The sequence below is a fragment of the Saccopteryx bilineata genome, chromosome 6, assembly GCF_036850765.1.
Source record: "Saccopteryx bilineata isolate mSacBil1 chromosome 6, mSacBil1_pri_phased_curated, whole genome shotgun sequence".
Taxonomy (NCBI): Eukaryota; Metazoa; Chordata; class Mammalia; order Chiroptera; family Emballonuridae; genus Saccopteryx; species Saccopteryx bilineata.
Window position 1 is genome coordinate 131,741,465 of NC_089495.1, and position 27,560 is coordinate 131,769,024.

General features: G+C 53.7%; 1 protein-coding gene across 5 annotated transcripts in view; it reads left to right on the forward strand.

Moving 5' to 3' along the window:
• Positions 1-27,560, forward strand: part of DPP6 (dipeptidyl peptidase like 6) — a 590,008-nt gene that overhangs the window by 538,050 nt on the left and 24,398 nt on the right. For all 5 annotated transcript variants that reach the window (XM_066235792.1, XM_066235795.1, XM_066235791.1 and 2 more), the window contains exons 9-16: positions 1,633-1,787; positions 4,753-4,850; positions 11,181-11,304; positions 12,932-12,970; positions 14,665-14,772; positions 17,702-17,793; positions 18,860-18,907; positions 21,248-21,363. In XM_066235792.1, coding sequence (XP_066091889.1) covers positions 1,633-1,787; positions 4,753-4,850; positions 11,181-11,304; positions 12,932-12,970; positions 14,665-14,772; positions 17,702-17,793; positions 18,860-18,907; positions 21,248-21,363 — 780 coding nt within the window. The remainder of the gene's footprint in view (positions 1-1,632; positions 1,788-4,752; positions 4,851-11,180; positions 11,305-12,931; positions 12,971-14,664; positions 14,773-17,701; positions 17,794-18,859; positions 18,908-21,247; positions 21,364-27,560) is intronic.

Sequence of the window (27,560 nt, forward strand, 5' to 3'; positions counted from 1 at the left end):
GGTGATGAACACCTAATAACACTTCATGGAATGGGACTCGTGTTGTGTGATTGTGGAGTCATGTTGACCGTTATCTCAGAAACAGCGCTGGAGGGAATTAGTTTATAGTACGTGGAGACCATGTATGAGAAAGCATCCCTTGATTTAGGAGCCGGTGGCACCGGCAGCAGTCTCTGGTCCCCAGGTCTCTGACCTGTGGCACCTGGGAGTGTGACCTGGCAGCTTAACACACACACACACACACACACACACACACACACACACACAGCAGCATTGTTCTTCCTGAAATAGATATCAGATCCTGCAGAACTCATCCATAGTTAAAAACTCTAGTTAGCCAAGACGCTTGTGGGACAGGTTGGGAGTAAGGGGTGTTTCTTGTGGACACCTCAGAGAATCGCAGTTTCTGCTTCAGCTCTGGTGTAAATGAAGCCATTTTGTCTTCTGCCACATGGATGAAATTGTGTCCTTCCTTCCAGAGCTAGGGGTGCCCTGGGCTGTGAGCACCTTTCCCTTCTGCACGGCTGTGCACAAGGGAGTCCATGTGTAGGCATGAAGAGGAGGACCCACAGGATACACAGTATACACGTACTACACAGAATAAGTAATATACACGTGCTACACACACAAGATACACAGTATACACATGTACACACAGAGGATACATAATATACACGTGCTACACACACAGGATACACAGTATACACGTGGTACACACAGAGGATACATAATATACACATGCCACACACACAGGATACACAGTATACACATGTACACACAGAGGATACATAATATACACATGCCACACACACAGGATACACAGTATACACATGGTACACACAGAGGATACATAATATACACGTGCTACACACACAGGATACACAGTATACACGTGGTACACACAGAGGATACATAATATACACATGCTACACACAGGATACACAGGATACACGTGGTACACACAGAGGATACACTATATACACGGTACTCACACAGTATGCACATAGTATGCACACAGGACACACAGTATGCACTCTGTATAAATGGTAGATACATAGTGTACACACAATATACGTAGAGTTTAAACACGGTATACACTTGGTATAGACACAGTGTACACATGGTATACACGAGGTACACACAATGTATATGCACACAGTAGGCATGACTCTCTGGCATCTCCAGGAGGCTGGGCGGGGATTTCCTGGGGTTCGGTCCCCAGCACAGCCCTCTCTCTCTCTCGTGGGTCGGCCTGGGTGTGCCCTGCTTCAGTGTGAATGGACTTCCTTCTGGTTCTGGTGTTCAGATCAACTCAACAGGACAATAATAATTTAATTCAGAGAGCACATGTTAGGTTCCTAGTGCTCAAATTTGTGTCCAAATAAATGGTTTCCAGGAAATAGACCCCATCCAGCTGGGTCTGGGTCGACCGGGTTTGACGGTACCAAGCTTGGTGTCGGCACTGGGCGTTTCTCGAGCCCCATGGGATGAGGACCTGCGCAGGGCCCTGGGGAGACTGCTCAGCCGCTGCAGGAACTCTGTCCGGGGAACACACTCACATCCCGGCAGCTCACAGGGACCCCCCGCTATATGTGCCGAGTGCTCACGTCTCCCCACTTTGTTTCCCCGTAGAGGAGATTCTGAAGACCCACATCGCCCACTGGTGGTCTCCGGATGGCACACGGCTCGCCTACGCCACCATCAATGACTCCCGTGTGCCCGTGATGGAGCTCCCGACCTACACGGGCGCCGTGTACCCCACAGTGAAGTCCTACCACTACCCCAAGGTGAGCCAGATGCAGCAGGGGCCGGTTGCACTGTCCCCCCGCGCCCCCACCCCGCCGCCCCGAACAAACGTGCTGTGACCATCAGACGTGCCAGGAGCAGTGCGGTCAGCAGGGGCAGATTGACCATTTCCCGTGACACCGCGTTCCGTCCCTGTCGGTGGAGCTCAGTGTATCGGCAAATTTATTTTATCTTAACTCATCGAACAGCCGTTCCTCCGTTCTTCTTTTGTCTGGGCTTTATTCTTTTTTTTTTTTTTTTTTTTTTTTTTACAGAGAGAGGGATAGATAGATAGGGACAGACAGACAGGAACGGAGAGAGCTGAGAAGCATCAATCATTAGTTTTTCGTTGCAACACCTTAGTTGTTCATTGATTGCTTTCTCATATGTGCCTTGACCATGGGGCTACAGCAGACCGAGTAACCCCTTGTTCAAGCCAGCGACCTTGGGCCCAAGCTGGTGAGCCTTGATCAAACCAGATGAGCCCGCGCTCAAGTTGGCAACCTCGAGGTCTCGAAAATGGGTCCTCCGCATCCCATCCGACGCTCTACCCACTGCATCACTGCCTGGTCAGGCTGGGCTTTATTCTAACCAAAATAAATACATTCCCTCCACTCGTGCTCCTGGGTGACAAAAAAACTCACACTGCCCACTCTTAGGACACTCTCTCCTCCCTCTGTTTTTAGGATTAGGTTTCTGAGAGGTCAGAGGGACCTGTCCGCCACTGTGCCCCGAAGTCCGAGCTGGGCTGTTTTGTGCTTGGTCGTTTTCTGGCTGGCAGTGGGTCTGAACTGCTTTTCAGACCAAGTTGCTGGCATAGGGAGCTGGCAGAAGACAAGGGCACAGTGAGTGGGACAGGGACCAGTGTCCACCCTCCTTCTGTTAGCAAATTAGAGCAGCACAGCCACAAGGGGCGGACCTGACCCCAAACCTCTATGGCCCATCCAGTTGGAGAAAGCTGATGTCTGAGAGGTTGGATGCAGCTCCCGTAGACACGCACGAGCAGCTGTTACAAAGCCCACGGGCTGCACTAGACTGCCCCAGACCCCCAGACCCACCTGGTAACGACACCCTCTTCCCCCATCAGGGGGAAGTACCCCTCCAACCTCTGCCCAGGAGCACTGAGCCTCAGCCCCCCAAGCCATCAGACGGCTTGGGAGCTGAAAAGCCAAGTGCCTTGGACACAAGCCACACCCCTGGTCACGCCAGCCGACAGTTTGCAGCAGGAAGGACGGTAGTGTACGGGTGTGACCAACCAGGTGCAGAGAAAGGACACCTCTCGTCTCGGTCAGCTCGGGTAGCTATAGCAGACACAACACACCCAGAGGCTTCAACAACAGACTTTAACTTCGCACAAAGTGGAGGCTGGGAGTCCATGATCAGGATGCCAACGTGGTCGGGGAGAGCCGACCTTCCAGGTCACAGACAGTGACTTTCTCTTACGCCCTCACATGGCGGAGAGAGAGCTCTGGTCTCTTCCTTTTCTTGTAAGGGCACTGACCCTGTCATGGGGTGATAACCCGTTACCTCTCCAAGTCCCCATCTGCAAGTACCATCCCTTTAGGGATCAGGGCTTCACATTGTAATTTGGAAGAGACGTAGACATTCAGCCCGTAACAGCTGGTATGACAGACTGGTTTTCTGTAGCTCTTTGGTCCGAGTGGCCAGTATCCTGGGAGGTCCCAGAGGGAGAGGCGTGAGTCCTCTCAGGCCAAAGCCTTTGTCTCTGCCATGTTCCCCTTCTCGGGGCACCTCCGTGTCAACACATGACACGGGTTTGCCTGCTGACGGAATTTCTTCACTTCTGGTCCAGCCTGTCGTTTACTAAAACCCTGCGAAAGGCCCAGGGTTAGAGTTGGAAACAAGGTTTAGCAACGTGTGCAGGACGTGCCCGCCACATGCACACGTGCACACGCATACACACATTACAGCCGGGAGCTGTCTGACCTCCACCGGACTACCCACAGTTGGGATGGTGAACCCTTTTATGGTTGATGTCCTTGATTTTACAGTCAGCCCTGGGACAGGAGCTCAGAAATCAGATTCTCGAAACCCTAGATCACACGGGGTTTGCAGTTTCGTGTGTTAATAGTCACCCCATTCTGGCCAACAGACTTCGGATGTTCTTTGCCCCATCCCGCCATCTCCCAAATCAAAGCCTTGAGCTGGTGGGCTGCCCCATCGTGGGGCGGGTGTCCTTCTTCAGCCTGAACTTGACCCTCTGCAGGGAGCAGAGGGAGTGAGGGTGTCGGTCCAGCCCACTGTCCTGCTGACGAGGCAATGCCACATCGTCCCCTACGTCTTCCAGGCTGGTGCCGTTTGTCCCCAGGGCAGAGGGAGCAGAGCAGTGAGCAGGGAAGGGGGTCCAGTTCCTTCCAAAGAACTTTGTTTTTCCTGCCCAGCCAGCTTCACTAATGGTCTTTTCTAGAATGTTCTGTTCTGCTCTTTGCCTGGTTTCTTTCCTGACACTGATGACTAAGCGAGTGGAGGGGCACTCGCCTGGCACTGACAGACGAGGTCATTGGGAGCAGTGAGAAGGGGGCAGGCCCTGACCAGGTAGCTCAGTCAGTTAGAGCATCATCCTGATACGCCAAGATTGTGGGTTGGATCCCCGGTCAGGGCACATGCAAGAATCAACCAATGAATGCATAAATAATTGGAACAGCAAATCAATGTTTCTCTCTCTCTCTCTCTCTCTCTCAAATTAATAAATTTTTAAAAAAGTTTTAATGAGGAGGGGCGAGCCTCCCAGGCAGCGGAGGACTCAGTCACTCAGTGGACGGAGGACTCCTGTCCTCCCGTCCATGCAGGAAAGGCCAGCCTCAGCAGCTTTGCTCCTTGGCGCTGAGCCCCAGGACGCCGCAGCCTGCGACTCTCCTGGGCAGACGTCATTGCAGGGCCCAGCACTGTCCATTGGGCAGCAGGTAACTGCCTCCTCACATCCCTGTCCTTTTCTGACCTTCCCAGGCCGGATGTGAAAACCCCAGCATTTCCCTGCACGTCATTGGCCTAAACGGACCCACCCATGACCTGGAGATGACACCCCCGGACGACCCGCGCATGAGGTCTGCTTCTCTCTCTTTTCCTCTCTCTTTCTCTCTCTCTCTGTTACGTCAGAAAATGTCAATTATCAGAGGCGTTCTTCCGGTTGCATTTGCGTGGTGGTCTCTTCCGGCTCCGGTGTATTTTACTGCTAGTGTAAACATCCAAGGAGAAGGTCTTTGTCAAGTGTCCCATAAGCTTCAGGAGTAGGTTTCCTGGGACGAGGACACCAGCAGATGGACGGGTCCCACGATTTCTTACCTGTGTCCACCGCCCAGCTCCAGCAGGGGGCGCGCTGGGGCCATCTTTCCCCAGAAAACCCGGCAGAAGTCATGGAACCGTCTGTGACGTCCTATTTTTAGAGAATTGTCTCAGAGCATCCCTGTCCCCTGCTGCTTCCCGGATCCGAATAGCGGGTCCCGGCCCAGAAGCTGGCTCCCCCAGATGGCAAGGTAACTGCGGCATGGCCAGGGGAACATTCTGACACAGATAACTCTCCTGGTATCTATTCATATCTGGGTTGAGTGGATTTTTTTTTTTTTTTTGGTTTTGGTTTCGTTCAAACCAAAATAAGGGAGTCACATCTGTTGAAGCGAAGTGATCTGAGAAGCAGTTTCATTTTGTCCCCAGAGTTCAAAGCAGCCTGGGGCCATATTAACTTCCAGAGCCCGTGGATGTCGCTGTTGCTGAGAATATTGGCGAGGGCGCGGGGAAAAGAGGAGGGTGTTGAATCGACCACAGGGTCCCCTTCTTTTCAGGTCCCCATGAGCCTATAAATGGGCACCGTGAAGCCAAGCGTGAGTCCTTCTGGGACTCGGCCAGTGCCCCACCCAGCTTCTGCCGGACTCTAGTCTGGGGCTGGACTACCCAGGCCCCACCCCCTGTTACTAGCAGTTTCTGGCAGCTTCTGGAAGAGCAGGAACTGTGGCCCAGCCTCTCTGCTCCCCCTCTACGGGCCCCACTCAGGGCTGGAGGGGGCGGCCCTCGGTACTGCCGGTCTTTTGTAAGTGGCGTTGTCGTCCTCCCACGGCGACGTCCAAGGTCAGACCATCCGCCCACAATCCCAGAAAGCCTGGGGTCTCGGTAGAATTCCACAGGGTGTTTTTAACCCTTCCTTCTTGGGTGAAATGCAAAAGGTGTTCAGGCCCTCAGGTGGGCAGGCCAGCCCCCAACGGGTCCCCCCACACCCTCTGGACTGATGTCCTCCCTGCCATGTCCAGTCCCCAGGCCTCGCTCTCTTACAGGACCCCCTTGGGGAGTGAGCCCTTTCACGTAAACTGGTTGGGGGCCGCAGATCGACTTGGCTGGTACCATTTTTGCCGGGGGAGGGGGAAGCGTGCGGCCTCCTGCTCCATCTTCTCTCCTGACCCTCTGTTCATCCATCGATGTCACCACTTCCCTGTGGCCCCTGCCTCCGCCAAAGCCTCCCCGGGGCCAGGTCCAGCAAACTCCCTGAATTAATATGGAAAGTCACCTGGAAAATTTAAGCCATCTGTTAGACTGTTGGAGTTAATTGAAAATCGCTTCGAGTCAATTTTGTGGCACCGTTTCCACAGGCTTGACTAGCTTCCAGGACAATGAGAAATGAGCCTCCGGCTGCCGCTGGCTCTGGTTTCCGTAGCTAACGGCGAGGATGCTGTGCCAGGCCACACCACCCAACGGGCCCACTTGGTCTTACCCCTTCCTTGTCACACCCCCTCGGGACGTTTCTAAGGTCCAAAGGTCCATACGCTCAGGCGTATCCGAAATCGCCGACCGCTTGACAGTGGGTGTTGATTGAGCATGTGTTATTGATCGACCCTCAGACCAAGAAGTCCATGGGGGAGGAGACGGAGAGGTTACAGCGCGTGGAGGGTGATCGAGGGGGGCAGCCCGTCATCATGATCCCGTGAATAACTGTGGGTGTGAGAAGGGGCGTTGAAGAGGTGGCCAACCTCGCCGGGAGGGAGGCGGCGTGGTTCAGAGCCATGTGGGCACCGTCGGCCTTTTGGACCTGGTGATGGCGCTGTGGGGACGTCCTGAGCATCGTCTGGGCATTGAGCAGCCCCCACCTCCCCACCCCCAGCCTCCGCCCCTTCCCTGAGTCATGACCATCACCCGTGTCTCCAGTCACTGCGCAGTGTCCCCAGATTGAGTACTGCTGGCGAATGGTGAAGGTTCTCAAGCCAACAGTCTGGGTTCAGATGCTGGTCTGGTGTTGGTGCTCCCGGAGGCGACTGGTGATGTGGAGCGTGTTTGCTCTCATGGGTGGGTGTGGGAATTAAATGAGAACGTGCGCTCTGCACGGGGCTGGCTAGTGGGATCAGCGCATCTCCCGGCAGTCGTGCCACCTGGCAGCTGGCTCCCCTCCCTGCAGGAGCTCAGCTGGGTGCTGTCCTCGGAACTTCTGGCTCACACAGCTACTGCTCACCCACCGTGACCCCTTCAAGGGGTCAGACCGGGAGTCTCCGCCTGAGCACAAGAGCAGGTGCCACAAAGCAGGTGTCACTCCTTTAAGGCTTCGGCGGAAGGAGGAGCCATCTCTTCCAGAGAGGAGGGTGGGCAGAGGAGGGTTTGCGGGCACAGGCAGGATGGGGAAATGGAGGAAGGATCTTGCAGGATCCAGCTAGGAAGAGAAGGTGAGCCCAGGTGGTCCTCAGGCACAGCCCTGCTGGGGGCACCATCACACGCCGTGCAGGGAAGCTGTGCCGTGGTCCCCATTGTCTCCCGTCCTCCAGGTGCCAGGAATGGGGCTACGAACAGGTCAGGGAAGCTGTCACCTCCCACACAGCTGGGACACACACCCCGGGGGCTGTTCTGAGGACCTTCCTGGTGCCCCTGACTCCCAGCACAGCTGTTTAGAAAGACATAGAGGATCCTGGGAGTTCAGGGCTTCCTTCCAGCCTCTGGTCAGGAGCCTGAAAACCAGAGCCTTGGACGTCTGGACAAGCAGGTTTCTGGGGAAGAGAGCCTGTTCTGCGTTGTTGCGACCTGTGTCTGGGGCAGGCTGCCAGGCTGTTCGGAAGACACTGTGAATAGTCACTCCAGATGTGACTAGCTGCTTGGCAGGCTCATGCGGAGCAGGAGACGGCAGAAGGTACAATGGGACTTGGCCTCCCCGGTCCCAATCAATAGGATGCCTCTTGCCGGCCAACAGCTCTTCCAGCCGGGAAAACAGGGCTGACATTGGAAGATGTCAGTGACACACCAGACAAGGTCTCTCCAGGCCGCGTCACCAGGCAGGGTGAGCCGGGTGATGGTAACCATAACTACAGAGGGCAGAAATGACAGGTGACATTGACCCCGTGGGCATCTTCGGATGTTTCTGGCTCTGAGTTCCACCACGGCTCAGTCCGCCAAAGCCTCAGGTGTTGCCTTAACCTCAAGTGAAGCTTTCTAAAGGAAGGTCTGCGGTGGTCCATGGGGCTGGAGTGGCCCCTCTCCATGCCTGTCAGCACCCCAGCAGGAAAGAAAGGGATTAGTTCCCACCATGTTGAGCCAGGAGAGGGTGGGAGAGGAATCCCACCAGCAATGTGCTGGGACCCAGGAGCTGGTTACGGCTGGGTCTCTGCTACCATCCCAGGCCTGAAGGAGCAAGGGGAGGAACAGGGACTGGACCCAGGGACAGAGAGCTACGTGGACCTGGTCCCCAGCAGGGGCTGAGAACCGGGCTTGACGGGCTGTCTGCAGGGAGTCATGGAAACGAATACTGCTCTCCCCTCTCTCTCCCTCTTTGACCTCCTGTGGGTGCCCTGATGGGGAGGCCAGAGCCTCTAATGCCACCTGGACAGGTGGCCTTCCCCTCTCTGAGCACAGACAGAGCATGGCGGGAAAGGTGGAGGGGACCTGCAGGGTCACAGGGAGACATCCAGCCCAACCTCAAGTGACACCAGAAGTCTCAGTGCACAAGGGCACTGAACCCACATTGAGTGGACAAGTCAAGGGTGTGGGTGAGTGGATGGAGGCTGATGGAGTATGGGACGATGGGTGATGGATAGATAGATGGTGGGTGGATAGGGGGGGTAGATGGAAGGATAGATGGATGGTGAATGGATGGATGACGGATGGGTGGATAGATGAGTGGATGGATAGATGGATGGACAGACGGACAGATGGTGTGTGCTCAGTGTGTGAAAATGAAGGGTTAGAAAAGCGACAACACAAGGTTGGCCTCCACTTCTGTTCAACGGACCCCTTCGTGTTCAAAGCACACAAGCCGTTGAATAAAAGACTGCATCGTCCCTGAGATGACACACCCGCATGCCCTTCTCCCTCCTCCTGACAGTTGTCCCTGCATCACAGCCAGCACCTAATACCAGAAGGAAACAGTAACCTGGTCTCTTCCTACGTTGAAAGTGAGATTAAGGAAATATACATCAAGCAGTAGTTGGTCTCACGGTCACGCCTTGTGTGCATTTTGCACAGTGCAGTGCGCCCGCAGGTGGCCTTACACAATTACGTGACTGCACTGAGGCCACACTCAGGTGCGGAGGCACATACTTCATCCCAGGGACTTTGGGGATTTGCTGCTATTTCATTGTGCTCAACGAGGCCTTTTATTCAAGTACATCTCTCTTTTTTTTTTAATTCTTCACTCAGTTTTTGTTTTGTTTTGTTTTTTTTGCTATAGCTTGATCTTAGAATAAATAATACTTTAAAAAAAAATATATATATATATGCTAGAGTTAATCATAGGCTCTTTATTTTAGTGGACACACAAGCCTTTTTGTCCCTGGCCCTTGATTGCCACACAACTGCGAGAGGCTTGCTGAGAGTTTGGAAGTACAAGATGTGGCACAAGAATCCCTGCAGGAGAGATAGGGCTCCATCAATATTTCACGGCAAACAAATGGACTGATAAAAAATTCACAGACTGCCCAGCAGGAAGAGTCACTGGGTTTTTCCTGTTGGATGGCAGCTCTGGCTGGGGGTTCACGGGAGTGCCATCGGATTCTCTCAGCCAAAGTGCGTCATTCGATGCACGCTCCTCCACGGGCTTCCTTCTAGGGCAGCTGTCCTTCCCTGGGCCGGAATGAAGGGCTTGTTAGTCTGTCTCATCACTGACCACGAGCCCCCCTGAGGGCAAGGGTTTGACCCCGTGGGCTGCCAGCATCCGGGGCCACGCCTACTACACACTAAGCCCTGACTCCGTGCCCCTGGAATGAATCTAGGTGTTTATGGGCCAAATGCTTCTGCCTACAGAGAGAAACTGGTGTCATTTCCTCCAGGGTCATGTCCTTTCTGAAATGCCCGTGAAGAAGGCTTGCCACCCCACCGCACTTCCTCACTTTCTGACCAAGGACTTAAAACATGAACAATATAACAGTCATGCAGGTGCCACACAGCCCAGCCCTGCCCACCGTCTGCTCTGACTCAGGCGACGTGATTAAAAACTTTGATAACAGGTTGAGTTGAGAACACCGGGCATGGCCATTTAACCTCCTGGTTAACCGAAGCTTGGTTCAAAGCCCCTGGCTGTCTGGGCGTTTCTGTTGGAAGTGACTGCGAAAGGTACGAAGGTGTTTTCCCAGCTAGGAATTATCTAATAACTGTCCTGTAATCTTTAGCAATAAAGGATCTTGTAAGACCACAAAGTAACCGCCCTGGACAACAGATCTCATTACGGATATGGAAGAGGCAATGGAAAGAGTGTCCACTGGCCTCACAAAGGTTCTTCAAATTCATCTGAGGGTGTCCTCCTTGTGCATTGATTTTTGTTAACATCTTCTTTTTCCTCTTAAATGTCTGGGGTTTTTTTTTCCTTTAAAAACAAAAAAAATAAACCTGACCTGAGGTGATGCAGCAGATAAAGCATCAACCTGGAACGCTGAGGTTGATGGTTCACAACTCCGGGCTTACCTGGTCAAGGCACATATGGGAGTTGATGCTTCCTGCTCCTCTCCCCTTCTCTCTCTCTCTCTCCTCTCTAAAATCAATAAATTAAAAAACAAACAGGGTTGGAGGGCTCTGTGTAACTGAATTAATTACCAGATGCTCCATGCCCCTCGTGCCAACGTTAGTCAGCCCAGGGCTCGCTCTGGGGTGCTTTTGGGTTCAGGTTAAAGCAGGCAGGTGACCTCTTGGCTGTCACACCAGGTCCCCCGGATTCCCTGAGGCAGGAGCCAGTTTCCCGGATTAGCTAAAGGACGTGTCTGGGCATTTTGTGTTTGCAGAAGAGAGAAGGAGAGCAGGGTCTCCCTCAGCGCAGACGGGGCCTTCCCATCGGGGTCTGTGACCACCCCCACACGTGCTCTCCAGCCGTGGCCCCGTGTGCAGGGCTGGGATGAGCCCATCTTCGGTCCTCACGGTCCCTGCCAGGCCGCTCACACACTGTGCATGTGTGTGTGTGTGCGCTCGTGTCTGTGTGTTTTTAGGGAATACTACATCACGATGGTGAAGTGGGCCACCAGCACCAAGGTCGCCGTGAACTGGCTCAACCGTGCGCAGAACGTGTCCATCCTCACCCTCTGCGACGCCACCACAGGGGTCTGCACCAAGGTATGGGAACCAACGTCAGGAGGGACCCATGGCGTCATCACGGCTGTCTTGGAGCCCTTAGGGGACTGGTCACTATGGGCAAAAATAGCTGGACTCGCCCTGCTGGTTGGCTCAGCGGTAGAGCGTCGGCCTGGCGTGCGGGGGACCTGGGTTCGATTCCCAGCCAGGGCACATAGGAGAAGCGCCCATTTGCTTCTCCACCCCCACCCCCTCCTTCCTCTCTGTCTCTCTCTTCCCCTCCCACAGCCAAGGCTCCATTGGAGCAAAGATGGCCCGGGCGCTGGGGATGGCTCCTTGGCCTCTGCCCCAGGCGCTGGAGTGGCTCTGGTCGCAGCAGAACATCACCCCCTGGTGGGCAGAGCGTCGCCCCTGGTGGGCGTGCCGGGTGGATCCCGGTTGGGCGCATGCGGGAGTCTGTCTGACTGTCTCTCCTCGTTTCCAGCTTCAGAAAAAATACCAAAAAAAAAAAAAAAAAAAAAAAGCTGGACTCCTGGCCGGTCAAGGTGGCAGCATGCCTGCAGGTGTCCGCTTTGGTGCCCCCTGGTGGATGACTGAAGTACTGCTATAAACCCAGCGCTCATGTGTTCAGTGCCTCCCAGCAGAGTGCACCCACTGTGGATCCTAAATTTCCATTTTTGACAACCGAGGAGAAAACAAGCTGACAGGGAAGAAGCTTGGTTGTGTCCCGGAGATCCCCAAAACAGCAGCCCTCACTGTGTTGCCCGAGGGGGTGGCAGCAATCCATTACTGAGACAGGTCCGCATCTGGGTCTGTGACTTTTACCTGGTGTTTGCTCAGAACTTAGAGCAGATCCAGGTTATTCTGATGGGCTCGCTTCCAGGGGACAGAAGGGGAGAGGGGCCCCTGGCAAGGGAGGTGGGCACTGCTCTTCCCTGGGCCTCTGCTGTTGGGAGCATCAGCAACGAAAACCCCAGTTGCCAACAGCTGCCCCGGGCTGTGCAGGCCAGGTCAGCCCAGGGACAGGCGCGCCGCACTGCGGGGTGTCGTCCTCGGCCGCGTCGCTGTGCCCTGGTGTCTGGGGGTCTGCTGGGGTTTGAGCTTCTGTTGTGCATCGTTCCACACAGGTTTGGGAGGTCCACTTTTCATCTGTTTTTAAGCCCCTCTCTATGTTTTGGTCTATACAGATTGTCACTCTGCGTCGTGAACTAGAAAGTTAACCCATGTCCACATACGCACTCATGTGCACATGCAGATTCTTAAAGCAAAATAGCACCTGAGATTTACCTTTAAATGGGCATGTGCCTGGTCAGGGGTGACCAGCTAATGGGCAGATGGCCACTCAGAGATGACCAGTGACCATCTAATGGGCACACAGCCAGTCAGGACTGACCAGCTAATGGTAAAAGTTCCCCATCTTTCAAAGGATTCCTGCCATGGGTTTGTCCTCAATGCTGAGGGAGAGTGACATTTTCTCATTCGGGGACACTTGGGTTCAGCTCTGAGCCACACCATGAGACCAAACAGAGCCGGGCCGCCGCCTCCTGAGCAGCCCGGTGCTGTCTCTGCCGACACAGCCTCCATGTGGGGGGCGACCGCTTCTGCTCTGTGGGGCACCGGTCAGTACTTACTCCAGAGTCCTCTCTCTGATGCTCTCGTTTCTTTTCAGAAACACGAGGACGAGAGTGAGGCTTGGCTCCATAGACAGGTAACAGTCCTGCGAGGGAATTCTACGTTCTTCATGGCACCAGCCAGCCGGTCCACCACGCAGTGGCTTTGGGGGCATTTGTAACAGAGAGAACAGCGTCTCACAATATATCCTATGGGGACCCTGAGCCCGTCACATAAGCATGCATGGCTCTGATGAGGGGGGCTGCCCCACCTACCCACCCTGCCTCCCTCCGTGTCCCCCTGAGGCACCCCAGCAGAGGCGGGCCCTGTGGAGGGTGAACGTCACTGCTCTTGACAATGTACAATGTTTGGTGAGACTTGAGATCTTAGTTAGGTGACGGCCTTTGGGTGAATTCAAAATGCTGAGTCCCTACTAGACGTGACTAGACGTGAACTTCTACGACGGTAGAAGAGAACGGAAACTTGGGTACTATTTCTGTTTTCCCCGTGTGGTTTCGAGGGGTCTCATCTGTGGTGATGCCACTAGGGTCTGGCGGGAGTCTTCTGGGGGACCCGACTTTGAACCCATTCCTGGCTTGCCTGTCTCTAACTCAAGACAGCTCCAGGAGTTGGAGATTAGATGGAGCCATGAGAAGCCTGCAGTAACTCACACCATGACAAAGGGGGGGGGGGAATAAAAAGAAGAAAAAAGCATTAAACTTACACAAAAAATAAAACCCTAAAATTAATACAATATATTCTTTTTTTATTTTCCTCCTTCCACACTTGACCTTAGAAAGCACAGGTGGGGATGGTGTGGAAGTTTACTTCCTCCTTCTCCAACCTAACGGGATGCTCACGGCCATCACGTGTGATAGACTCCCTGGGTCCCAGAGAGACTAGAAAATGCTCCTCCCCCTCTCCCAAATCCATGAGCGTCAGAACCAGGATGAAAATTCTGGTCTTCCGTCCATTTCACTTTCCCACTAAAAATCCATCGACATCCCAAGCCTCAGAGAAGGTTCCAGGGCTGGTCCTTGTCCTGCGGGCCACAGAATGGCCCGTGGATTCATGGAAAGGTGACATTCCAATGATTGACGGCTTCTCAGGTTAAAAAAAGAAACAAAAAACAAAAAACAAAAAAACCACTTCTGGCCAGGGAAACGTGGGAAGGTTGGTTTTGTTTCTCAGAAGATAGCACCTGGGAGGAGGAGCCTTCTTCCCCGGACTTTCCTAGAATGGATACAATGTGTCCTTGTTTCTTGGTTGGCTATTGTGTGTCAGGGAGATTTGATCAAATAAAAAAGTAAAAAAAAGGGTAAATCAAGACAGCAAGGAGAGAATAGAATTTGCAGGCAAAGTCAGGTGTGGGGTTGTTCAGAATTCTGTTCTTTATGGTCGATCATGAATGCCCCCCGAGGAATTCTGCAGAACACCCTGGTTTCAACAGGCCTCAGTGACAGTGGGGGGGACACACTGCTCTGGACTGCCTGAGCACCAGACTCCCTCCCGGCCCCACCTGGAGGATATGGTGACACACAGGTCCAGTCTCCAGTGACGTTTTGTTGAGGATCCCCTCTGCTTTCCTCACTATTCCTCCCATGTTAGAAAACTGAAGGCCAGACTCCCGATTCCCAGGAAAGGGAAGGCCCCATCCAGCACTGACCCTCCGATCTGCATCTGATTAGAAACTCCATAGAAAATGCCCCGCCCACCCGCGTTTGTCCCAGTCCAGCCTCTTTGAAACTAGTGAAGACTTGACGGGACTTACGGGGTTGCTGTCGCCCACAGAACGAAGAGCCGGTTTTCTCCAGGGACGGGCGGAAGTTCTTCTTCGTCCGTGCGATCCCACAGGGAGGACAAGGCAAGTTCTACCATATCACCATGTCTTCTTCCCAGGTAAGTCCCCGAGCTTCCAAAACTGCCGTGCCGGGTCAGCGATGGCCTCTCGTGGCCAAGCGCTCTGAGGAGACCCCGGGTACTTAAGCTGGAAGAGGGGTTCCCGACGGTGGGGCAGAATGGGGTGGTAGGGTACCTTGTCCCTTATGTGGTCACCCAGAATACAAGTGACACTTCTGATAGTATCAGAGGAGGCTCTGGTGTCTGTGGCTGGGGTGTGAGCCCGAAGACTCGTGTGGACTACTTGGTTGGTGGGACGGTCCTGCACCTGTTAGCCTCTGCTCTCTGTCTGTGGGATGTCTGTCCCCCTATACTCTGTCCTAGAGGCTGGGTTCCCAGTGCACGGTAGCCTCCATTACCCAGCCTCCTGAGATGTCCCTCTTCACATTTAACCAAATGCAGGTATTACTACTCCCTTCCGCTGCCGCTGGCCAGGGTCACTCCTGGACTCCTGGGTCTGGCTAAGAGAAAAGCAACCCTGAACAGTACGTGATTTTAGAACCAAACGCAGACAGCCTAGTGCAGTGGTAGGCAAACTCATCAACAGAGCCAAATATCAACAGTACAACAATTGAAATTTCTTTTGAGAGCCAAATTTTTTAATCTTAAACTATATAAGTAGGTACATTCCTTATCTAGGTAGCGCTCGCATGTGGTATTTTGTGGAAGAGCCACGCTCAAGGGGCCAAAGAGCCGCATGTGGCTCACAAACCGCAGTTTGCTGACCGCTGGCCTAGTGAATGTGTCCCCTGCCCTTCCCCAGAGCTCTTCCAGGGTACTAGTCCTTGGGGACAGGACTAGTGCCCCCAGGTGGCACCTCCAGGAGGCCCGCCCTCACCCTCGCTTGGCACGTTTTTGTGAAACGGTCTCAAGCTATTGGGGATGGGGGCAGGTGAATAAAATGAATTAAAATAAGGTTATCAGAAATAATCTGTGGACATCAGCGCAGAAGGCTCATGTTTATGATACGGCCCAAAAGGCAGTTTCAAAAGAAAAGCCCCAAGCATGTCCTACTGAAGAGCAGCTTCCACAGGACAGGAGGGGACTGGGTGTGACTCTGACAGTGGCCCTTTTCTCAAAGGCCAAGTGCGGCATGGATGTTTCTGTGCTTGGCCCACTTAATTCCATCATGCAGATGGCCTGCCGACCAGCTGACATCCGTCTGTTGACCCCCGTGGTCTTCCTTGTACAGCCCGGATTCCTGGGCTTTCTCATTTTGGGTCACTTCCATCAAGATTCAGACGTTTCGATGTCTCCATTCAGCCCCAGACTCTGAATTCAACCCCACGATCGGCATGCGCTGGGGACCCTAGGGAACGTCCCAGCAGGGGCAGACCCCCCACACCTCCGTCCAGGAGTGTCTCACACCCCAGCTTCTTGCACACCCGCCTGCCCTCGTGGGCGTCCCGTTTCCTACCACTTCCCCGTCTGGGCTCCCCACGTCTCGCCTGATTCAGCCACCATCCGATTGACCCCTGCCTCCCAGGTGACTGGGCACCTGCATACCCCACTTCAGTGCACATCAGCCCTGTTGACACAGTCACATCTCTGTCCTGTTACAATTGTTGTTGTACTTGCCTTTTACTCTGGGAGGCACGTGGAGATTGTATGTGCCAATGCAATAGTAAACAGTTTCAGACTGTCCTTGTAAATAATGGTGGGGGATGACAGGAATGTCTCCTTCCTCCTTTCCTTCCTTCCTTCCTTCCTTCTTTCCTTCCTTCCTTCCTTCCTTCCTTCCTTCTTTCTTTCCTTTCTTCCTTCCTTTCTTCCTTCCTTCCTTCCTTCGCTTCTCTCCCTTTCTTCCTTCTTTCCCTTCCTTCCTTCCCTCTCTTTCTTCTTTCCTTTCTCCCCTTCCTTCCTTCTTTCCTTCCTTCCTTCCTTCCTTCCTTCTCTCCTTCCCTTTCCTTCCCTTCTTTTCTTTCCTTCCTTCACTTCTCTCCCTTCCTTCCTTCTTTCCCTTCCTTCCCTCCCTTTCTTCTTTCCTTTCTCCCCTTCTTTCCTTCCCTTCCTTCTTTCCTTCCTTCCTTCTCTTCCTCCCTTTTCTTCCCTTCCTTCCTTCTTTCCTTCCTTCCTTCTCTCCCTCCCTTTCCTTCCCTTCCTTCTTTCCTTCTTTCCTTCTTTCCTGCCTTTCTTCCTTCGTTTTCCTTCCCTCCCTCCCTCCCTCCCTCCCTTCCTTCCTTCCTTCCTTCCTTCCTTCCTTCCTTCCTTCTCTCCCTCCCTTTCCTTCCCGTGGCGATGGCGGTGGGAGTCAATGGTGATGGGAGCCGTGGCGATGGCGGTGGGAGTCATTTCGATGGGAGCCGTGGCGATGGCAGTGGGAGTCAATGGCAATGGGAGCCGTGGTGATGGCGGTGGGAGTCAATGGCGATGGGAGCCGTGGCGATGGCGGTGGGAGTCAATGGCGATGGGAGCGTGGCGATGGCGGTGGGAGTCAATGGCGATGGGAGCCGTGGCGATGGCAGTGGGAGTCAATGGCAATGGGAGCCTTGGCGATGGCGGTGGGAGTCAATGGCGATGGGAGCCGTGGTGATGGCGGTGGGAGTCAATGGCGATGGGAGCCGTGGCGATGGCGGTGGGAGTCATTTCGATGGGAGCCATGGTGATGGCAATGGGAGCTATGGTGATGGTGGTGGAAGTCACGGCGATGGGAACCGTGGTGGTGGTGGTGGGAGCCATAACAATGGGAGTTACAATGATGGGAGTCATGGTGATGGTGGCACTAGCTGATAAGCACCAGGGACAAGGACTGCATTGACATTCAGTGCAGGGAGGTCTGTGGGCCGGGTGGTCAGCCCACCCTGGGAGAGACTCAGCAGGCAGGGTGGACAGCACCTCCACATTCCCGGTACCTAGGGGCTTCGGCCTTAAGGAGCACAGCCCGGCCAGGGTTCCCTTGCTCTCGCCCCTCACAGCCCATGTGTTACAGCCCAACAGCAGCAATGACAACATACAGACCATCACCTCTGGGGACTGGGACGTCACCAAGATCCTGTCCTACGACGAGAAGCGGAATAAGATGTGAGTGTGTGCAGGGAGCCCCGCAATCGGGGGCCGGGATGGGGGGGCCTCCCTGCTGTGCTGCGACATACTCACTGTTTCTCAGATGAGTCAGAGCCCTTGGGCACAGAGCACGGCCCAGCGGCCCTTCCCCTCCTGTTTAGAGCCCCAAGGTCCTGGTTTCTCCATGGAAACCTGCATAGATCCCCCATCCTGCAGCCCCTACTCCCAGGTTGGAAGAGGCAGGATGAGGTCTCTGTGAGTTCAGGCTTGGTGCTAAGTGGCTTATAGCTTTCCTTGTTTCAAAAATAAAGTAAGCTAAGGCCCAGGCCAGTTGGCTAAAAAATGGCTCCAGTTGCAATGGAGCAAGGGCCCCAGATGGGCAGAGCATCACCCCCCGGTGGGCATGCGGGTGGGGGGATCCCAGTCAGGGCACATGCGGGGGTCTGTCTCTCTGCCTCTCCACTTCTCACTGAATAAATGATAAATGGAGGGATGGATGGATGGATGGATGACGCTAAGACAGAAGGAAGTGATTCGCCCCAGCTGGCTGGTCAGTAGCAGGCGGAGCCGGGATTCATCTCAGGCGATGCAGGTCCAGGCCCAGGTGCTGGTCATCCTCCCTGATCACATGACGAGAGCCCAGGTGCTGGTCATCCTCCCTGATCACATGACGAGAGCCCAGGTGCTGGTCATCCTCCCTGATCACATGACGAGAACCCAGGTGCCCTTATTTGAGGCCCTAGGTGAAAAGCAGCCAATGAGAGCTGTCCGCCCAGGAGCTCTGTTCGGGCCCCTTGCCCTCCAGGAAATAATATTCTGTAAAGAAACTCCCATCTCTGAGCCCTGAGGGTCCTCACCTCTACCAAGGAGAGCCCTGTGGGCAGGTGTGGGGACCCTGGGGCCAGCAGAGGCTCACCCCGGCCTAACGGTAGCTGGATGCAAGCAGGAGTGGTGCTCGCCATGGCCAGGGAATGGGGGAGGAGAGGGAGTCCCTGCGAGGTGTCTGCACGGGGCAGGTCCCTGGGCTGAGAGGCACACACCTGCCTGCAGCCCTCTAACCCCGCACATCTGCCTGTCTCTGCAGCTACTTCCTCAGCACCGAGGACCTGCCCCGGAGACGGCAGCTCTACAGGTATGTGGGACCCTTCTTCCTCCCGGACACGGGGCTCCCTGGCTTGAGCGGACGTCTGGCTGGGCGGACCGGCGTCTGTCCGACGCCTGTGTGGGTAGACAGCAAAGAGAGTGACCCCGGAGGGTGCGGCGCCGTACAGCCCAGAGAGAAATGACACAGCTTAGGCCACCAAAGTGGAGGCTTTATTTACATTTCCGCTTTTGTGACACTGAGTACCCCCCCCCCCCGCCACCCTACCTTCTGCTGCGTTGTTTTCTCCTGGGATAACTGGAGGATTTCTAACAGGTTTTTCTTCTCACCGTTACTCAAGTACGGCCGGAGTGAGTGTTCTCACCTGGGCTCTATCGGAGGGGAAGGCCCGGTTTGGGAAGACGCTCACCGTCTGGGGCAGGGGGCTTGCTCCACCGGCTCCACGTCGTGGCCAACTTGCTGTGTGACGCTGGTCAAGTTTGGTCATCTCAAAGAAGGCCAAGGACGGAGTGGGGTGACCTCTGAGTCCTGGAAAAAGATGAGGTTTTTCCCTCAGACATAGGGCTCCAAGCTGCTGGCTTACTGGATCTTTCAGTAGTTTGCCTTTTTTTTTTTTTTTTAAAGTTATTGAACCCAAGTTTTATTTACTTTTTTTTTTTAAGATTTTATTTATTCATTATAGAGAGGGGAGAGAGAGAGAGAGAAGGGGGGAGGAGCAGGAAGCATCAACTCCCATATGTGCCTTGACCAGGCAAGCCCAGGGTTTTGAACCGGCAACCTCAGCATTTCCAGGTTGACGCTTTATCCACTGCGCCACCACAGGTCGAGGTTTTTCCCAGGATCCGTCTTTCTTCGGCATAAATCCCAGTTATTGTCCTGCTTAAAGCTTTTGGTTCTGAAGTGAGATTCACAGAGGTGGACATGGGGCAGTGTCTTACTGGGCTTGGGGCTTCCCAGATGAGGGGGTTGTGGCAGAGGCCACTTAAAAGGGCATCATTCCTTGACCTAAGGGCTTCAGGCGGGGGGGTTCTGGCCTGGTGGAGCCCAGGCCTGGCCTCCCCCTCCCCCAGGTAGACTTGTGTCCCCTCCCCCATCGTTGGTCTCCATCCATTGGGAGAGGAAGGGGCCGTATGAGGCTTGCCTGTGGCAGGGAGAAACCGGCCACTCCGTGGGTTGACAGACTTATGCCCCCGTAGACTATCCGTTGCTGTGTGGGTGTCAGGATAACTTAGTTCAGTCCCATCACCACATTAATCAAAGGCCGTCGAGGGGGACCACCTAGCTTTCCCTCTAGTTTATGCCACGAGAAGGGGATTTTCTCTGTCCTGTGAAACGGCTTCAGTCTCCAGACGGGTTTCCTGTCAGAATCTGTGCTTAGTTAGAGCAGACCCTTCCCACCCAAAGTTAACTTCTCACAGGTATATTGAAAGATACCTCGGTGTCTTTTAGATTCTGGAGAACACATTTTAGGCCCATTTGACATGAGCTCACAGGTCAGCATGGCCCCAAGGTCTGGCCGTTTCCCTGCAGGGATACCTGGCTTTGGGAACAGCAGAGCTCAGAACGAGGTGTCGCTGGGGTTCCCTCCTGTCATGTGCCAGTGTTAGGTCCCTGCGAGGGGTTAAAAGATGCGAAAAACATCTGTCCTCAAAGCTAATCATGGTCCTGGCCAGTTGGCTCAGCAGTAGAGCATTAGTCTGCTGTGTGGAAGTCCCGGTTCGATTCCCGGCCAGGGCACACAGGAGAAGCGCCCATCTGCTTCTCCACCCTTCCCCCTCTCCTTTCTCTCTGTCTCTCTCTTCCCCTCCCGCAGCCAAGGCTCTATGGGAGCAAAGTTGGCCCAGGCACTGAGGATGGCTCCATGGCCTCTGCCTTAGGCGCTAGAATGGCTCTGGTTGCAACAGAGCAACGCCCCAGATGGGCAGAGCATTGCCACCTGGTGGGCATGCCAGGTGGATCCCGGTCGGGCATATGCAGGAGTCAGACTCTCTGCCTCCCTGCTTCTTACTTCAGAAAAATACAAAAACAAAAAACAAAGAACTAACCATGTAGTCGGACAAATGGGAGTGGATACAAAGTACTAGATGGAGAGCGAGTGTCACAGGGCAGGTGACCGAGTGCACTGTGGCAGAGAGGGACGGTGCTGAGCTCTCCACAGGTGAAGGGACCCGCAGGCTAGGGAGGTGAAGGCCCCTGTGCCCCGAGGGACTGGAGCAGGAAAGCAGGGGCAAATATCCCACCCATGGGGAGAGCAGGGACGCTGGGACTCCTTTATAGGACAGAACTCGGCCAGTGGGGGGTGGAATGGGATCTTGACCTCTGGCGGCTGGCTCCTTCCTGAGTTCACAATCCCCCGCCCTGCCCCTCCAGTGCCAACACAGACGACTTCAACCGGCAGTGCCTGTCCTGTGACCTGGTGGACAACTGCACCTACTTCAGCGCGTCCTTCAGCCACAACGCAGACTTCTTCCTGCTCACGTGCAAAGGTGGGTTCCGTGCCGTTTCACAACTGTGTCTGAGACCCCCAACCGGGACCTCCGGCAACTTCCCGCTCTGCAGGGAGGGGTTTATTCTAGAACAAGGAAGCGTCCTGCCGGACCCGTGACACCAGCCGAGGGAACAGGGTCAGGTCTGGGGCAAGATGGGCTTTCTACCTCGTGTCAGGTTGACAGGTGGTTGTATCAGTGCTGTGTCAGTGAATCCCAGAATCTGTCGACATTTTCCGTCTTTGAAAACTGTCCTGCGAGCTACTTGGGGTTAGCATCTTCTATACTGTGGGGCCTCCACTTCTTAAGCATATATAAGGAATGAGGTTGTATAAAAGAAGTCTCAGACAGGAGAAAAGAAAGAAAATGTTCTTGCCCTGGCCAGTTGGCTCAATGGTAGAGCGTCAGCCCAGCGTATGGAAGTCCCGGGTTTGATCCCCAGTCTGGGCACACAGGAGAAGCGCCCATCTGCTTCTCCACCCCTCCCCCTTCTCTCTGTCTCTCTGTCTCTCTCTTCCTATCTCACAGCTATGGCTTGAATGGTCTGAGCACATTGGCTCTGGGCACTGAGGATGGCTCCATGGCCTCTGCCTCAGGTGCTGAAATAGCTTGGTGGCTGAGTAACAGAGTATCAGCCCCAGATGGGTAGAACATCACCCCTTGGTGGGCTTGCTGGGTGGATCGCAATCAGGGCGCATGCTGGACTCTGTCTCTCTGCCTCCCCGCTTCTCAATTTAATAATAAAAAGAAAAAAAGAAAATGTTCCTATGACCCAGTTCATGGACAATGTATCCTAGACTTCAGAGAGAAAAGGAACTTTCTAAAAATGATGCACGTTTACAAAGACAACAAACATGGCTGAGGCAACCAGGGCAGCCAAGCTGGGTCGTCAGCCCCTGCGGGGGTTCCATTGTGAGTTCAGGGGCTCCTTCCCAGCATTGGAGATGTTTGGTCATAGATGTCAGCAGCTTAATCAAAACAATCTCCCTCTTGAAGTCAAATTGAAACAAGCTATAACCACCAGAGCTTAAAATAGAGTAAGGGACCCTGTGATTACTGTTCTTACTGTATGAAGTGGTTGTCACTCACAGTCGCTATCGGGAGATAGAAAGTACATCCCGTCCTTTTCCGGATGGTGGGTCAGGCATGTCCTCAGAGCACTCACAACAAGGCAGGCATTGCTACCGTGTCCACCACCCAAAAAGTAAGACTTATATTTCCATTCCCCAAGACCTTCCCAGGAGATTTTACACTTTTTGAATTTGTTCATTTTGAATGTGTAGTCAGGGTCATCCATGCACAGGGGCCCCTGGATCACAGCAGGCCAGGCCACTATGGCGCCTGTCCTATGGGGTTTGGGGCTTTAGCTGGCTGAGCTGGTACATTCCAGAGGCTGCTAACTCAGGAAGAAAGCAGGAAGGATAATGAAGGCAGTAAGACAATTGTTAAATAATTCAGAGAACGTTACTTCTAGCTAGAGGGTGCTGGAGACATTTTTCGATTCATGGACCATTAGGGCAGAGGGACGTTCTAAAATCCCACACGCCTCCAGCCACAGGGAGCCCTGTTCTCCCACAGGATGCTCAGAGGGACGAGGGACAGGCGTTATGGAAACAGCCACTCTCCAGGGGCTCCCAGGAGCCCCCTTTGTAAGTCTCTAAACCATTTCTCTGTCACCTCATTTTACAGATGAAAGAAATGTGAGGGCAAATAGTTTGAACTGTACAAAAAAAAATGAGAGAGAAAAGAGTCATCATCATCATAATAATAATAAGTCTATGAAGAAAATAAAAACCAATGTTATCAAGAGCCTAGGAGTAACAGCATAGGAACGGCCTTGGGCGTGTTTTAAGTAGACCAACTGCAGGTTACTCAGCGAGATGCTCACAGCGTAGTCCTTCCCCAGGGACCTGATATTCTAGCTGCAAGGATGAGACCGGGCTGTTGGGCTCAGGGCCATCGGGAGCGGAGGTGGAGTGGAGAGCTCAGGCATGGCTCCTGGGAGGGCTCTTCAGTGCTGCCTTGAAGCACAAGCCAGGCTGGACAGTCAGTTCCGTGTGCATTGGGGGGGGGGGGGTGCTTCCTTGTCTGTGACCCACATCTCAGCATGTGGAGCCCCCTTGGCCAGGTGCTTGGGGACAGGGGACAAGAGTATCAGTCCTGTGATGGGACAGGTGGCACTTGGACCCAGAACAAGTTTGTTATCATGGACAAGATTTCTGCAAACGAGTTCTGTAGCACGGGAGGGAGTTCCAGTTGGGGCCCTTCCCTCACCCCCACCAACCATGTCCCCATTGTGACCATTGCCCAGGGGTGCCCAGGCAAAAGAGTGTGGGGGTGGGTGTTCATAGCTCCCCAACTCGATAAGAATAATATAGAAATGGCAAAACCAGCACACCTATTGAGAGTGTGTAATGTATGCGTCGTATTCTAGGCATTCAGTGTGTGTCGTCATTTAACCCTCAGAACAGCTCTTTAAAATGAGCGGGGTTCTTAATCACCAGTTCACAGATGAAGAATCTAAGAATGAGCCTGACCAGGCGATAGTACCGTGGATAGAGCATCGGCCTAGGACACTGAGGTCCCAGGTTCAAATCTCCAATGTCACCAGCTTGAGTGCTGGCTCATCCAGCTGGAGTATGGGACCATAGACGTGGCCCCATGGTTGCTGGCTTGAGCAAGAGGTCACTGGCTCAGCTGGAGCCCCCCGGTCAGGGCACATGTGAGAAAGCCATCAATTGACAACTAAGGTGCTACAACTACGAGTTGATGCTTCTCTCTCCCCTCCTATCTATCCATTCTCTCTCTCTCTCTCTCAAAAAAAATCTAAGGATGAGCTACTTCAAGTAACTTGCCTACATCCCCTCAGCTAGCAAATGGTGGGGCTAAGATGAACACTGCGGTCTACTGTGCTTTGTGATAAATAGATAAACATGGCAGCCAAGTGGAGATGCTACAGGGTGAGAGGATGGGTCCTGTGGGCAGACTGCCTGCCTCCATCCTGGCACTGCCACGGGGCACTGCCACTTGTCCTGGAGCCTACCACCCTAGAAGTCTCAAAACCAGCAGGGAAATCTTAAAATTCACTGTTGTAAGCATTTTACACAGATGAACTCCTTTAGCCCTGAAGATAGCCCTGTGAACTGGGCACTGCAGCCCCATTTCACAGATGAGCAAACCAGGGCACAGCAATGTCCTGTGGCAGTGCCAGAATTGCAATATTTTATTGCACACTGGGTAGGGACCAGGATTCCAGCGTGTGTTTGTGTGTCTGCCATGTCTGGGGTACAGTGGGTACCTGGTCAAAGCACTTACGTTTTTGTTTTTTAATTGCAATTCAACATGACAGTTGCTACCAACTGTACTTACTGCACTTTTTTGAGTGACAAATTAGAAAGAACAGGAGACAGTCTTCATAAGAGCTTAATTCCTAAATACGTAAGGACAGGCAACCGTGCAACTGAAGTAAACAGAGGCTGGGAAAGGGGCCAGTGTGTGCGCGCTCTCTCACACGTGTGCGCAAATGTCAAATTAGGGTGAAAAGATGTCCAGTGGCCTTGGCCGGTTGGCTCAGTGGCAGAGCGCCGGCCTGGCGTGCGGGGACCTGGGTTCGATTCCCGGCCAGGGCACACAGGAGAAGCGCCCATCTGCTTCTCCACCCCCACCTTCCTTCCTCTCTGTCTCTCTCTTCCCCTCCCGCAGCCGAGGCTCCACTGGAGCAAAGATGGCCCTTGGCCTCTGCCCCAGGCGCTAGAGTGACTCTGGTTTCGGCAGAGTGACACCCCGGAGGGGCAGAGCATCGCCCCCTGGTGGGCAGAGCCTCGCCCCTGGTGGGCGTGCCGGGTGGATCCCGGTCGGGCGCATGCGGGAGTCTGTCTGACTGTCTCTCCCCGTTTCCAGCTTCAGAAAAATACAAAAAAAAAAAAAGATGTCCAGTGTCACTCCATATTTGAAAAATACCAATTAAACAATACCAACATATAATATTTGCTCATTAATATGTAAAAATAAAAAAATTTAAAAATCAAACATTTTTCAAGTTATAACATAGACCTCCATACACAGTTAGTTGGAGGGCACATCTCCGCCTTGTGTGGACACAGGGATTGTCTCCCTTTTCACACCCACACCCAGGAGGCTTCCCCATCACTGTGAACCACTGGGGCGGGACGTCCTGGGAACTGAACCGCCGCGCGTGCACGCGCATGCGCACGCGTACACAAGCTCCACAAGCTCCCTGCTCAGTTTCTTCTGCCATGAGCACAGCACGCTCCAGATGGGGCTGACCCTCTACCCGCGCCTCAAGTGTGGATGGTGCACGGAGGAGCATCCAGCAGGGCTGCCTCTGCCCGGTCACCAGAATGTAACGTTAGCAAGAGAGAAATGTTTGTTTTCCTAAAGCATTGAGATTTGGGGGTTTTATGTTTGAAACCATAGGTTTGTCTAGTGAAAACCGACTCCAAAACCTTTTTAATGAAGTCATTGCAGTGCTAGGAACTGGCTTACCTGATGCACATGGTCTTACCTGTGTGTGAAGGTGTATAAGAGGGTTTTCTGCAGCTCTGTTTATTGTAACAGGAAAAATAAAGAACCAACCTAAATATCCATCAGTAGGGAATGGACCAAAAGAAAGGGTGATATGTTCATATAATAGAATACTACACATCTGGTAAGAATAATGTTTTTATAGCTTTTTTTTTTTGTACTTTTCTGAAGTGAGAAGTGGGGAGGCAGTCAGACAGACTCCCGCATGCACCTGACTGGGATCCACCCGGCATGCCCACCAGGGGGCGATGCTCTGCCCATCTGGGGAGTTGCTGGGCCATTCTAGCGCCTGAGGCAGAGGCCATGGAGCCATCCTCAGCGCTGGGGCCAACTTTGCTCCAGTGGAGCCTTGGCTGTGGGAGGGGAAGAGAGAGATAGAGAGAGACAGAGAGGAAGGAGAGGGGGAGGGGTGGAGAAGCAGATGGGCGCTTCTCCTGTGTGCTCTGGCCGGGAATTGAACCCGGGACTTCTACACACCAGGCCGATGCTCTACCACTGAGCCAGCCGGCCAGGGCCCATAGCTTTTTATAAGTATGAATATAATTGTATATTCCTATACTGACCATTCTGCAACATGACATTTTCCATGTTTGTCCCTGTCGCCAGGTAGGTGTCGTCTCATTTGCTCTGTATGCTCTGTGATTGTCCCATTTAAGCCATTCCCTCTCCTGCTAGTGGCCAGCTGGCTGATTGGTTACTCGGACACTGCTGCTGTTACGGTCACTGCGTGCCTCCTGGCCAACAGGCATGGGAGTCTCTCAGAGGTCCTCCCAGAAGTGGAACAGTCCAGCGATGGTTGAGCTGCTCTCTGAAGTGGCTGTGCTCCCACCTCTCTGCCGGCTGTGTTAGACTAGGCACTCAGATGCCAAATGTGTTACACAGAGCTACATGGCAGAGCGGGCCAGTTGAGGACAGGACACGGTGGGCGTCACTCTTTCACGGGGTTGCCAGGAGTCGGAGCTGACTCCACAGCGGGTAACACAATGTATTACACGCTGTGGCAGCATGTGTATCATTATGAATGCCCACCAGGTGGCGACCGCATCTTCTCAGTGTGCAGGGAAGGGAAAAATACTCACCCCAAGGTCACAGTTACCTCTGGGAAGGGAGCGGGCTGAGCATTGAGAAGGTCGCCTCCAATCTGCTTGTTACATGTTGTTATAGAACACCATGGTGCCCTGCCAGTTGGTTCAGCAGTAGAACATCAGCCCGGCATGTGGAAGTCCGAATTCGATTTCCGGTCGGGGCACACAGAAGAAGTTCCCGTCTGCTTCTCCACCCCTCCCCCTCTCCTTCCTCTCTATCTCTCTCTTCCCCTCCCACAGCCAAGGCTCCATTGGAGCAAAGTTGGCCCGGGCACTGAGGATGGCTCTGTGGCCTCTGCCTCAGGCACTAGAATGGCTCAGGCTGCAATGGAGCAACGCCCCAAATGGGCAGAGCATCGCCCCCTGGTGGGCATGTCAGGTGGATCCCAGTTGGGTGCATGCGGGAGTCTGTCTCTCTGCCTCCCCGCTTCTAACTTCAGAAAAAATACAAAAAAAAATGCAGGTTGTTTAATCTGAAATTCAAGTGTAGCTGGGTACTCTGTGTTCTATTTGGGCAATCCTATCTGTGGGTGCATGGGAGGGGCTGTGTGGTGGGGGAAATAGTCC